The sequence below is a fragment of the Gopherus flavomarginatus genome, chromosome 3 (assembly GCF_025201925.1).
Source record: "Gopherus flavomarginatus isolate rGopFla2 chromosome 3, rGopFla2.mat.asm, whole genome shotgun sequence".
NCBI classification, from domain to species: Eukaryota; Metazoa; Chordata; order Testudines; family Testudinidae; genus Gopherus; species Gopherus flavomarginatus.
In genome coordinates this window covers 256,102,079-256,115,397 of record NC_066619.1, presented here as the reverse complement: position 1 = coordinate 256,115,397, position 13,319 = coordinate 256,102,079, and the positions used below count along the sequence as shown (strand labels likewise).

Genomic DNA, 13,319 nt, shown 5'->3' with positions numbered 1-13,319 from the left:
ATTGTGGGGTAAGAGGGAAGATCCTTTCACGGACTGAGAACTGATTAAAAGACAGGGACAAAGGGTAGGAATAAATGGTAAATTTTCAGATTGGAGAGGGGTAACTAGTTGTGTTCCCCATGGGTCAGTCCTAGGACCAATCCTATTCAACTTATTCATAAATGATCTGGAGAAAGGGGTAAACAGTGAGGTAGCAAAGTTTGCAGACGATTCTAAACTGCTCAAGATAGTTAAGACCAAAGCAGACTGTGAAGAACTTCAAAAAAATCTCACAAAACTAAATGATTGGGCAACAAAATGGCAAATGAAATTTAATGTGGATAAATGTAAAGTAATGCACATTGGAAAAAATAACCTCACCTATACATACAATATGATGGGGGCTAATTTAGCTAGAACTAATCAGGAAAGAGATCTCGGAGTCATTGTGGATAGTTCTCTGAAGACGTACACGCAGTGTGTAGTGACAGTCAAAAAAGCAAACAGGCTATTAGGAATCATTAAAAGAGGGATAGAGAAAAAGATGGAGAATATCTTATTGCCCTTATATAAATCCATGGTACGCCCACATCTTGAATACTGCGTACAGATGTGATTTCCTCATCTTAAAAAAGATATGCTGGCATTAGAAAAGGTTCATAGAAGGGCAACTAAAATGATTAGGGGTTTGGAACGGGTCCCATATGAGGAGAGATTAAAGAGGCTAGGACTTCTCAGCTTGGAAAAGAGGAAGCTAAGGAGGGATATGATAGAAGTATATAAAATCATGAGTGGTGTGGAGAAAGTGAATAAGGAAAAGTTATGTACTTATTCCCATAATTTAAGAACTAGGGGCCAGCAAATGAAATTAATGGGCAGCAGGTTTAAAACAAATAAAAGGAAGTTCTTCACACAGTGCACAGTAAACCTGTGGAACCCCTTGCCTGAGGAGGATGTGAAGGCTAGGACTATAACAGGATTTAAAAGAGAACTAGATAAATTGATGGAGGCTAAGTCCACTAATGGCTATTAGCCAGGATGGGTAAGGAATGGTGTCCCTAGCCTCTGTTTGTCATAGGGTGGAGATGGATGGCAGGAGAGAGATCACTTGATCATTACCTGTTAGGTTCACTCCTTCTGGGGCACCTGGCATTGGCCACTGTCAATGGATAGGATAGTGGGCTGGATGGACCTTCAGTCTGACTCAGTATGGCCATTCTTACATTCTTATTGTCAAGATTAGGGTGAAAGAAAACACCAGAAAGAAATACTTTATTTGAGAGAAAGAGTCTTGTAGTTAAGGCACTAGATGGGGACTCAGATTTAGTTTAGCCTACCTGAGTGACATCGAGCAAGTCATTTAATCTCACTGTGCCTCAGATTCCTATCTGTAAAATATGGGTAACAGTAATTCCCTATCGTCTCTGGAAGTTGTGAAGAAAAATTAATGAATTTTTGTGAGATGCTTAGATACCAGCACGATGGAGGGAAGGTAAATAGATATACTCAGCAGAAATGCTGAAGTATTTGGTTAGATTTGAATCCTGAACAGATTTTTCATAGTGTGTTTATTTACCACATTAATATATTTAGCCTTTTTTGCTATTTAAAGTTTGCTTTGCTTTCAGCTGAGTAATGATCATAGAACATTTTGTCCATCAGGGTGATGTACTGTAGACAAAATGTTTACAAGCAGCTCAGTGCTTGTTTCATTAGTCTATAAATAAGTAGGAGTGATCCTCTTCAATATTTGTTTGCAGTTCCATTGCCCTTGTTTCAAGTTCACTTCTGTCATGACTGTTGAACCATGAATACTAATCTATGAGGTTTCTGTAGTTTTTGATTTCACTCATGAATCTCTGAAATCATCATTTGAGGAGATGCAAAGTGGGTACAGAAACTAAATCCTTCATCCGTTTCCAATTACCTTGTTGGAGTGGCAGTTTCCTGTCATTTAGTGGCTAACTGGTTCATTTCAGGTTACAATGTGTGCAGTACAGTTTCCTCCATAAAATTTGAAACTATCTATGAATTGTTGGTTTGTTTTTGCCTTTTGTTTAAGCTTCATGCTCTGAGGAATGCTGTACAGAGTAGTTTGGACAACAGTGGAACCAGTGTCCCAAATTCTGTAGCACAACAGAGCGTAACTGAATATAAATTTGTAATCAGGTAGGTACAGATTCATTAGATCACTTTTTTTCTTTCTGCACGTGTACAGAACTATTAAACCATGCCAAACTTGACACTTTGTGGTAAAGTATTATGCATGTGAAGTAAACAGCCCAGGTTACGAATAAAGAAATATGTATACAAAATCAGAATGTGCAGTGTTTCAGATTACATTCCAAAAATCATTTTAATTTTGTTTTTTTTTACTGGTTGATGAATCATCAGAAATGTATATAGAGCACCAGACAGCCATATATATTTAACTTGATTAATAAATGTATATGAAGTTTCAAAGTGATACAAATTTAGTATACATGATGTATGCCCTTCTTCCCAGGATTCCATTGTCTAGTTGAAAATAGTAGTCCTGGAAACCCAAGCAATGAAATTATTATTCTGCTTTTTTTTCACTGTTAACTTTACTGTGTTCTTGTAAAAAATTAATAGTCACAAACAACAGACACTACAGTTGTCAGCTACACTACAACTATGCAATATGGGGCATTCAGATTTCTCCACTTGGAGAATCTCAGTTTATAACAGTAAGGGTGAATTCTTGGCCCAAATGAAGTCAGTGGGAGTTTTACTCTAAGGATTTTTCTTCTTGGTAGGCCAAATACTAGAGAGCAATTTAATTACAAACATAATCAAGTCTGATTCCAGCCAACAGAGGCTGTTGTTACATGTAGTCAGTACATTACATCCCTATGGGATAAAGCTCATTGTCAAGCATATGAGCTTTCTAAGAGCCTAAACCCAAGTCAGAAACCAATTGGTATTAGATCATACAGGACTCATAGACATAAGCTAAACTGCACTAAACTCTTGTAATGTTCACTCTTAATTGCCTTTATGTGGTGAATATGGTAAGGTGTGAGGGAAATATGCACTGATGTCACCAGTGCTTTGTTGAGAAAAAAGAAAACTTCAGTCTACAGGCCTATCAATTTGGCATTTTTCATGTGGAGTCAAATAAGCTATCACTTTTCATGTGTACTAAACTATTTTTTCCCCCAAATTGTACACTTTTGTGGGGACTTGGATTAATTTTAGATGTGATTGGTTTCAGTCTCCAATCTATTACAAGCAAAATTTACATAATTTTTATTTAGCTTGTGATAATACAACGTTAAATGGTAAATTTTCCTTCTGCTTGTTGTAAAGAATGATTTTTAAAACGTGTTAGTGAAATTTGTGAATGTTTTATTGCTCCTAAAGGAACAACGTATTTCTGGAAAAAGTTTTGGAACATTTTTCGTTTTCTGACAGAATTGTCAACATCTGAGCAGTATCTGTCATCAGTTGGGAACAGCTGTTATTCCCTCCTGTTTGGCCTAATTGTGGCAAATTAAATTTTAATTTAATTCAAAAGGGGGATTTTATCTTACATAGTTGGAGTCATTGCTAACTAAAGGCCCCATTCAGCACTCCCGTCAGAACTCCTGGGCCTTAAGAATGTATATATATTTTTAGTTTTGAATCAGTGACGCTCTCTGCAGATGTAAGAGCCTACCTGCATGGAGCTCATAGCAGGACTGAAGCTTAGGCCCTGATCTAGCATAGGAGTGCACTCTTCTACCCACACAGAATCCTACTGAAGTCATTGAAGCTGCATTTGGGCACAGGGGTGCACTTGTATGCAGTGAACAGCAAGATTAATCCTTAGCGACTATTCTGCAGGTAGAAAAAAATGCCTGTTGACTATGAAAGGAAAACTTTAGACTATCAACATGTTTGTATAATCCCCAGGTATAGTTTAGATGCTAAAGTCTCTTAAATTATACTCCTTTAATTAAAATATTTAATGCTGTAGTTTTAATTACCTAATGCTTAGGTCACAATAAAAGATTCTTAGGATTTCTGAACCTACTGAATACATTAAGTAGAGAGAGCACCATGGTCACCATTAAATAGTTAACATTTGCCAACAGTACCATACTATTGTACCTGAGAGATTACAGTATTTCCCACTACTTATAATTAGGACTTAATGATGGTATCCTAAATATCAGAGTGTTATTTAGTGTTGACTTTTTTATAGTGATCGCTATGGTAGTGGTTGGAGCTCAAATTACAGCTAGGAATCAAAAGAGTTCTGGGTAAAAACTGATTTCATACTGGGATGCTTACTCATTGTGAGACTTTGTGGAAAATAACTTGACCTCTGTCTCAGTCATCCTGGCTGTAAAACTGGATAAATTCAAGATCTCATTTGGTTTTCAGTGCCTCATTAGACTTTATTTACTATGAACAAATACATTACAGAAAAAGAAAATGCATTTGGCCATGGAATCTAATTTGTGTTCGTGTCTTCTGTGCAAAAACAAATGTGCATGAAGGCATTTTTTAAATGACTCTCTTCAGGTCCTATGCATTACTTTACATGACAGAGTCATTGCAAATACTGGTCCTTGATAACTACAGACATGAGATAAATTAACTGTTTCATAAACTCCATTTGTCCCTTGGATGCTTGTTCTTAATTAGAAGCATGTTGTTTCTATATATAAGTAAGTGATTGGTGGTATCCTTCACTTCCGGATAGAAAAGAGGACTTCCTTTTTTATTTAAAAGTGTATTGTTCCTTTCTGGTCCTAGGAAGCTAATTGGTTGCTGAAATGCTCTCAATTAAACTCTGAGAACCTTTCCATTTTTGTTGATGTCATTGGACTCGTTGAGTATGCTTTGGTTAGGCCTGGTCTACCCTACGCGTTTAAACCGATTTTAGCAGCGTTAAACCGATTTAACGCTGTACCCGTCCACACTACGAGGCCCTTTATATCGATATAAAGGGCTCTTTAAATTGGTTTCTGTACTCCTCCCCAACGAGAGGAGTAGTGCTAAAATCGATACTACCATATCGGATTAGGGTTAGTGTGGCTGCAAATCGACGGTATTGGCCTCTGGGCGGTATCCCACAGTGCACCACTGTGACTGCTCTGGATAGCAATCTGAACTCGGATGCAATGGCCAGGTAAACAGGAAAAGCCCCGTGAACTTTTGAATTTCATTTCCTGTTTGCCCAGCGTGGAGCTCTGATCAGCACGGGTGGCGATGCAGTCCCAAATCCAAAAAGAGCTCCAGCATGGACCATACGGGAGATACTGGATCTGATCGCCGTATGGATAGACAAATCTGTTCTATCACAGCTCCGTTACAGAAGACGAAATGCCAAAGCATTTGAAAAAATCTCCAGGCTACACAGTGCTGCGTGACAAGCATAACGGAAAGCCAAAGAATCAAATGGACAGTCAGGGAGGGAGGGAGGGGGTACTGAGGACTCCAGCTATCCCACAGTCCACAGTAGTCTCCGAAAAGTATTTGCATTCTTGGCTGCCATTGTAAATTGGCAATGAGATGACGGCTATCTGTCGTTCTGTACCGTCTGCTGCTATCATGTGTTTGAACCTACAGGCATTGGGAGCCTGTAGGTTCAAACACATTGTCCGGCATGGTTCAGGGTATAGCTCGTCAATGTACCTCCTCCCTCCTCCCACCCCGAAAGAAAAGGGAAAAAATTGTTTCTTGACTTTTTTTAATGTCACCCCTATGTGTACTGAACGCTGCTGGTAGATGCGATGCTGCAGCAGTAAAGAGCAGTATCCGCTCCTCTTCCCTCCCTGGTGGCAGACGGTACAATATGCTTGATAGCTGCTGAATACCCCTGGCTGGCCTCAGGTGAGGCCGGCGGGGGGGGCGGAGTGCCTGGTTAAAAATAGGAATGATTCCTGGTCATTCCCAGTAGATGGTACAGAATGGCTGGTAACCAACCGTCTTCATCATAGCAACTGGGGGCTGAGCTTCAATCAGCCCCCTCCCTTTCATGTGTAAAGAAAAGATTCTGTACTGCCTGGACTATCATAGCAGTGGGATGCTGGGCTCCTCTCCCCCACACCTCTTAATGTCCTGCCTGGACTGTCATAGCAGCGGGATGCTGCCTCCCCCTCATTTTATCTCACTTACAAGTCACTGTTTCTTATTCCTGCATTCTTTATGACTTCATGACACAAATGTGGGGGGACACTGCCACGGTAGCCCAGGAAGGTTGGGGAGGAGGGAAGCAACGGGGGGGTTGTTGCAGGAGCAACTCCCGTGAATGGCATGCAGCTCATCATTTCTATGGGATCTGACACAGAGCAGCTGTGCTCTCTGATACACTGGTTCTCTAGTACACTTGCCCCATATTCTAGGCAGGGACTGACTCTATTTTTAGATACCATAAAGGAGGGATTGACTCGGGGAGTCATTCCCATTTTTGTCTGTGCGCCACCGGCCGACCTCAGCCAGGGGCACTCGTGATAGCAGCAGATGGTACAGAATGACAGATAGCCGTCATCTCATTGCCAATTTACAATGGAAGCAGACGGTACAGAATGACTGATAACTGTCTCTGCTATCCTGCAAAAGCAAATGAATGCTGTTGTGTAGAGACGATACTGCAGCGCTGTCAGCGGAATCCAGTACACATATGGTGACAGTAAAAAAAAAAGCTGAACAGGCTCCATGGTTGCCGTGCTATGGCGTCTGCCAGGGCAATCCACGGAAAAAGGGCGCAAAATGATTGTCTGCCTTTGTTTTCCCGGAGGAAGGAATGAGTGACGACATTTACCCAGAACTACCCGCGACAATGATTTTTGCCCCATCAGGCACTGGGATCTCAACCCAGAATTCCAAGGGACAGGGGAGACTGCGGGAACTATGGGATAGCTATGGAATAGCTACCCACAGTGCAATGCTCCAGAAATCGACGCTAGCCTCGGACCATGGACTCACATCACCGAATTAATGTGCTTAGTGTGGCCGCATGCACTCGACTTTATACAATCTGTTTTACAAAACCGGTTTATGTAAAATCGGAATAATCCCATAGTGTAGATGTACCCTTAGTTTCTCATATGTTGCTGTCACGCCAGACCATATGAAATCATAGGGCTATAAAGTGTAGTTTTTTGCTGCAATAAGAGGTGTTTACTTTATGCCGCAGGGCCACTCTGCTTTTAACTGCTGAATCATATTTAGTTTTTACATATGCCCATGTCAAGAGAATAATGCAAAGGCTCTGATTATATTAAAATTAAGCATATTTTTAAAGAATCATCTTTATAATTTAAATATTTTATTAAAGATATTATTGAATTGAAACTTAGGGTATATCAACACAGCAAAAAAAACTGTCAGCGAGTCTCAGAGCCTAGGTCAACTGACTCGAGCTCTCAGAACTCAAGCTGTGTGGCTAAAAATAGCAATGTAGATGTTTCCACTTGGTCATATTAACACATGTATTAAAAACAATATATGTTACATAGGAAACTAGCACAAAGGAATCCAAGAGAGGGAGCAAAACAAATACAAAACAAACAACACTGTAACAAACAAACTGGAAAAAAACATCGAGGAGTCCGGTGGCACCTTATAGACTGAAAAATTTATTTGGGCATAAACTTTTGAAGGTAAAAAACCCCACTTCTTCAGATGCACTTCAGTGGTGTGTTTTTTTTACCCATGAAAGCTTATGCCCAAATAAACCTGTTAGTCTTTAAGGTGCCACTGGAGTCCTCACTGTTTTTATGGATACAGACTAACACAGCTACCCCTCTGATAAACTGGAAAGGAAGATACATTTTGGTTCTTGACTGGAAACATGCAGTGGACTTCTGGTAAACTGAGAGTAATTTCCCTGGAGTGTGGCAAGCCACGATAGTCAGCAGTTCCAGTACCAGTGATCTCATTTGCCATATTAATAAATTGATGGGCCTCTTGTGTAAGACACTGAATCATACTTGCCAATACAGGTTGCGGAGTGCAGTATCTTGGAAGGTCTGTATTTAATCTCTATAAAAATTATTTAAAAACAGAAGCAAAGTTAGTACAAGTAATGAATATAAGCTACTGAATATCCAGGTCTTAACTTAGAGGGTATTGTAGTACCATATTATAGAATACTATCTTTTAGGTTATATCATTTAAAAAAAAGTCAATTGTTACAGCCAGGACAGTGTTGACAAAAGATTATGTTCATCCAAAATAGTCATTTACATAGGAAATGTTTAGTCTGGTCTTCAAGAAGTACATAAGTGTATATGTAAGTGCTTAAGGAAAGGCAATACCAATACCATAATGCAATGGAAGACAGAAATGATTCCAAGTCAAATATCCCTTCCAAGTCAAAAGAAGTTAATTTTGTTAGTGTTTCGAATCCTCTGGGGCCATGGCTTGATTTACATTACTTCATAGCAGAAGCATAATTATCCTGGGTTGGTGTTTACACACATTGACTTTAAAATGTTTTTAATAATGTATGGTTTTAATAAGCCTTTGTATAAGAGATGGAGAGCTCAAGATAATTAACTGTAATTAAAGTCACATTGTCCAGAATTCAGCAAAATAGAATACAGAGCTTTAACAAAAGCCACATCCTGTCATCTTCAAGTTTGAGTTTGTTATACTATCTTGGATTGTAGTGAAGTCCATCAATTAGATTGAAAACCACACCATGTCTTTTTTCAGTATTATAAGTTCTCGCTGTATTGTTCCATCTAGTTATGCAAGTTTAAGTTTCTACACATATATATTTATAGGCAAACCAGAAGACTTCGTGATGCTGAACAAGAAAAAGACCGAACGTTGCTGAAGACTATTATAAAAGTTTGGAAAGAAATGAAATCCCTGCGTGACTTTCAGAAGTTTACTAACACACCCATGAAACTCTATTTGAGAAAGTATGTTTTGATAACATTTTTGTTACTTCATGTGCTAGCAGTGGGATTTTATTGCATGTTGCCATATTTAAGAGTTCACAAGTAACACAAACAAGGCACAACGATAAGCTTTTAGTAACAAGTTCTCGTATAACTTTTTTTCTTTTTTAAGACAACAAGTAATTACAATAACAGAGAAATTACTAGAGGGTAATGTCCAAAGTCAGAATTGTTTAGTTCGTTGTGGATAGTTACTATTTGCTGTCAATTAGCATCTATCACAATTCTTAAAACTAACCTTATCTCTCACACCATTTTGAAATCTTATAACTAAATACTAGATATAAATTGTTGTTCTTAGAATATCTCACACATTTTATGCACTCATGTAACTACCTCTGTGTTTATTACAATTTCATTATAATGTGCAAGACAAGGGAAAAAGAATTACTAATTACTGCTGACCATTAAAAATTGTCTTGAGGAATAATTTTAGTATTCTTTATATATTATTATTACTATTATTTATTAGTATTATTGTAGCACTTACGAGCCCTTGGCATGGCTCAGGACTCTATAGGGTTTGTTATTTCATAATAAGAAGTTTATTAGGATTCCAAAGGCCTTCTTTGCATTCAGAGCTTCAGAAACTATGACAAAGATAACCTAGTAATACTGCTGTATCCTATATGCTGAAAATTGCTTGAAAACTTACCGGTACATGAAAGCATAGGTTAAATGTGAATGCATTTATCAACAGAATACATTATTGTTATAATGAAAGGAACCAACAGTAGGGTACAATATATTTGTAAATTATAATTAATTGTTTTGAAGGGAAGAGGTTGACCAGAGATCAGATAAAAAAATCTATGAAGCAGAAATTCAGGCTGAAATAAATGAACTATTAGAAGAATACATAGAAGAGTATGAAAAGAAAATGGAAGAATACAAAACTGAGCTACAAGAGTGGAAATCTTGGAAAAAGGCACAGGTTTGTGTAAACAACACAGCCTATAAAATTGCATTATTGCCAAGTGTATTTTTAAGATCTCTCTTGTTATGGTACAAATAGCTTGAAGATGAGTATAACCATCACAAATTGTTAAGTGTAATGGAGTTCAGTTGAGTAAATTATTTCTGTTTAGGATTGTTACTAAATTAACTTATTTAAGTGAAATAGCTGTAGTGGAGTAGAACAAGTTAAACTTTCTCTAAGATGTTTATTCTGTAATGGTGGTTGTTTTGTCTGATGTTGGTTTTCAAACTTCTTCGCTTACATTTCAGCACTTAAATGGTTTCATTAGATTAGATTAAACCATTTTGCTGTATGCATGTTAAATTCAAGTCCCTGTGATTGTGAATGATTTTCCTTGTTACTTCAGGAGTTAAAATGAATATATTTCTCATAGTTAACAGTGAAACAATAAGATGTTTCTGGTGAACTTCAATACCTAATGTCCAGTTACATCAAATAACTATTTAAAACTAGAAAATGCAATGTACTAGTTTTTCACTTGTTCAGAGCTTTATTAATATTTGTCTTAGAATACAAATTAAGGGCTCAGTTGTTCCTTGAAGATACAGCTGTGTGCAAGAGGAGAGGATTCCAAGGTGCACAGAACCAACTATGATCGCCAGAGATTATTGTCTAGAGAAGCCACAATACTTTCCAGAGCTTCCTGGCAGTACAGCCACAATATCATCCTTTTAAAGAATGCAATGTGTGCCCTTTGCAAGCCTGGGCAGCTCTGGTCCCAGAATAGGAAAGGTCATGGCCCTGCTCCCTCCACACTTCCTTTGAGAAGCACTAGGAACTCGGAGGAGGAGGTGTCTGAGTAGTGTAAGGATTTCAATTGCACTTTGCCCATGCAGCTTCTTTTAGTGGTGTTTTGCACCAACTATCGTTTTGTTCAGGCACCAGCTATCATTTCTGTTCAGGAGAAGCCCATGTGTCAAATAATAGGGGCCTTGTCAATTAAGATTGGGGGGCATTTATTAAACTCTGTAATATATTTTCATTAATAACAAATGGTTTTTGTTACCGCTGTCACTTTGTTTCTTCTGGGGCCACTCATTCTCCCCGGGACTAATAAAATAATCTACCTGAAAAGTGCCAGTTTTAGTATGTCATGGTTGTTAGCATAGAAAGGCAGAGGGAGAAAGATGGATAAATGCTTTTAGCCTTTGTCTTAATACCACTTCAACAAAGATGGCCTGTAAATATTCCCACTTATGGGCTACACTCCCTCAGCAACTCCCTTTGCCCCAACTGTCCTGAGTTTGGGGACCTTCTGGTGTTGGTTTATTTGTGATATGATAGTACCTACATATCATCATTAGTAATAAGGGCCCCCTTGTTCTAATCATTGTACAGACACATGATGTAAAGACAAATCTTGCCCCAAAGAGTTTACAATCTAAATATATTATGAGAGATAACAGGTAGAAATAATGAATAGATGGGGGGAATTGCAAGATACCAGGAAGACAATTATGATCAATGTAATCCAACACAGGAGCTGCCTAGCCATTGATGAGTGTCTTGTAGCTCTCATAGCAGAGTTGAGTTGTAAAGGTGAGATTTGAAGGAAGATACAGTAGTGGCTATGCTAATTTTTGGGAGAGCTTCTCCTATGTATAAAGATTGTAATTGGAGGAAGAATGAAGGTGTTGAGGGGAAATTTGTCTATGGGCAATGAAAGATGCTTTTGTTGATAGAGCAGAGGTGGGGGTTGACAGCTCAATAACATATAAGAGGTAATAGGCAGGGTGAGGCTAAGCCAGAAAGAACCTTAAAAGCAAAGGCAAATAATGTTTGATGCAGTGGAGAAGGGGCACCAGTGGAAGGATGCAGAAAGGGGGATGATGTGGTTGGAGCCAGAAGCCAGGGTGTTCTTTGCAGTGGCTTTTTGAATGGATGAAGAAGGGGAGAAAAACAGTTCCTTTTGGGACCTGTAACCTTTGATTTATGTGTTCCCAATTAGTAACTTAAAAATAAGGAATAAAACCAAACTGAATTCTTTAAGGTTTGAGCCTCCAGAGTATTTACAGCTAGTTTAATGTAGTGGAGGTCTGTGAATGGTACAGAGTGCTAAAATTAAAAACTTTATTTAATATAAAATATTTAAGCAAGCAGGCATTACAGTATAACCATACACTGTGTTTATACTCTCATTTTTAGATGAAGTACTGCATTTAGGGGTGATTAATCCCTAATTGAGAAGAACGAATATAGTCGTTTCTCTAATGGTACCTTGATGGTGGATGGGTGTGTCTAATCTAAAATTAGTGTACTGCCCTTTTTATAATCAATTATAATAATACCCCTTAATTAATTAACATTATGTCCACATTTTATCATAATTAAATATATTTTACTTTCACATTAGCTATTTAACATTAATTGTCATTTTAGTTAACATCTGTGTAAATACCATACCAGTAACTATCAATATAGATAGCATTTTCCAGACCTTTAACATTTTATCTAAAACACCTGTAAAAACTAGTTAGGACCAAAACATGTTTACAACATAACCAGGAATTGTGTCCTAATTTATCTTCAACTTGCCTCTAAATTGTCTCACTTTACGTTACTCATATTTTACCAGGCCTCACTTAACTGTTGTCAAGCATGTTTTTACAAAATAGATTTTTAGGTGTTTCTATGTAAATATAAGCAAGCATCATCTCTATAAGTTACAGACCAGACAAGGCCTTACATGTTTGAAACTGAGATTACAAAAGTATCTATGATCCTCAACCACCTCAGGTCCTTTATTTTTTTAAGTTAGGTGCGGGTATATAGACCTTCACTCCATGCCAGGAGAGCACTTTTTTGGTGTATGGGGGTTGTGGTGCTTTGTTTTTTGTTTTTGTTTTTTAGCCTCAGATATCCTGATAGTTTACTATCATTATTGAGTTTTGATATCTTAGATTATAGTCTAAAGAGTTTCTAGATAATTTGGTGGGCATAATAAAAGGAGCAGAAGGAAGAAAGATGATAAAAAAAATAGAGCAGAGTAATGCAAAAGAAAAGCAAGCATGGGTGTTAGAAATAACAGTTGTACAACCAGGGCATGATGAAATGCATCCTAGAATACTCAAGGAGTTAATAGAGGAGGTATCTGAGCCTCTATCTATTATCTTTGGAAAGTCATGGGAGACGGGAGAGATTCCAGAAGACTGGAAAAGGGCGAATATAGTGCCCATCTATAAAAAGGGAAATAAAAACAACCCAAGAAACTACAGACCAGTTAGTTTAACTTCTGTGCCAGGGAAGATAATGGAGCAAGTAATTAAAGAAATCATCTGCAAATACTTGGAAGGTGGTAAGGTGATAGGGAATAGCCAGCATGGATTTGTAAAGAACAGATCGTGTCAAACCAATCTGATAGCTTTCTTTGATAGGATAACGAGTCTTGTGGATAAGGGAGAAGCGGTGGATGTGGTATACCTAGACTTTAGTAA

At 38.0% G+C, this 13,319-nt stretch overlaps 1 protein-coding gene across 4 annotated transcripts in view; it reads left to right on the top strand.

Moving 5' to 3' along the window:
• The window catches only part of CC2D2A (coiled-coil and C2 domain containing 2A), a 155,467-nt gene that overhangs the window by 46,179 nt on the left and 95,969 nt on the right, over positions 1–13,319 (top strand). For all 4 annotated transcript variants that reach the window (XM_050947299.1, XM_050947302.1, XM_050947301.1 and 1 more), the window contains 3 exons: positions 2,042–2,148; positions 8,727–8,867; positions 9,684–9,840. In XM_050947299.1, coding sequence (XP_050803256.1) covers positions 2,042–2,148; positions 8,727–8,867; positions 9,684–9,840 — 405 coding nt within the window. The remainder of the gene's footprint in view (positions 1–2,041; positions 2,149–8,726; positions 8,868–9,683; positions 9,841–13,319) is intronic.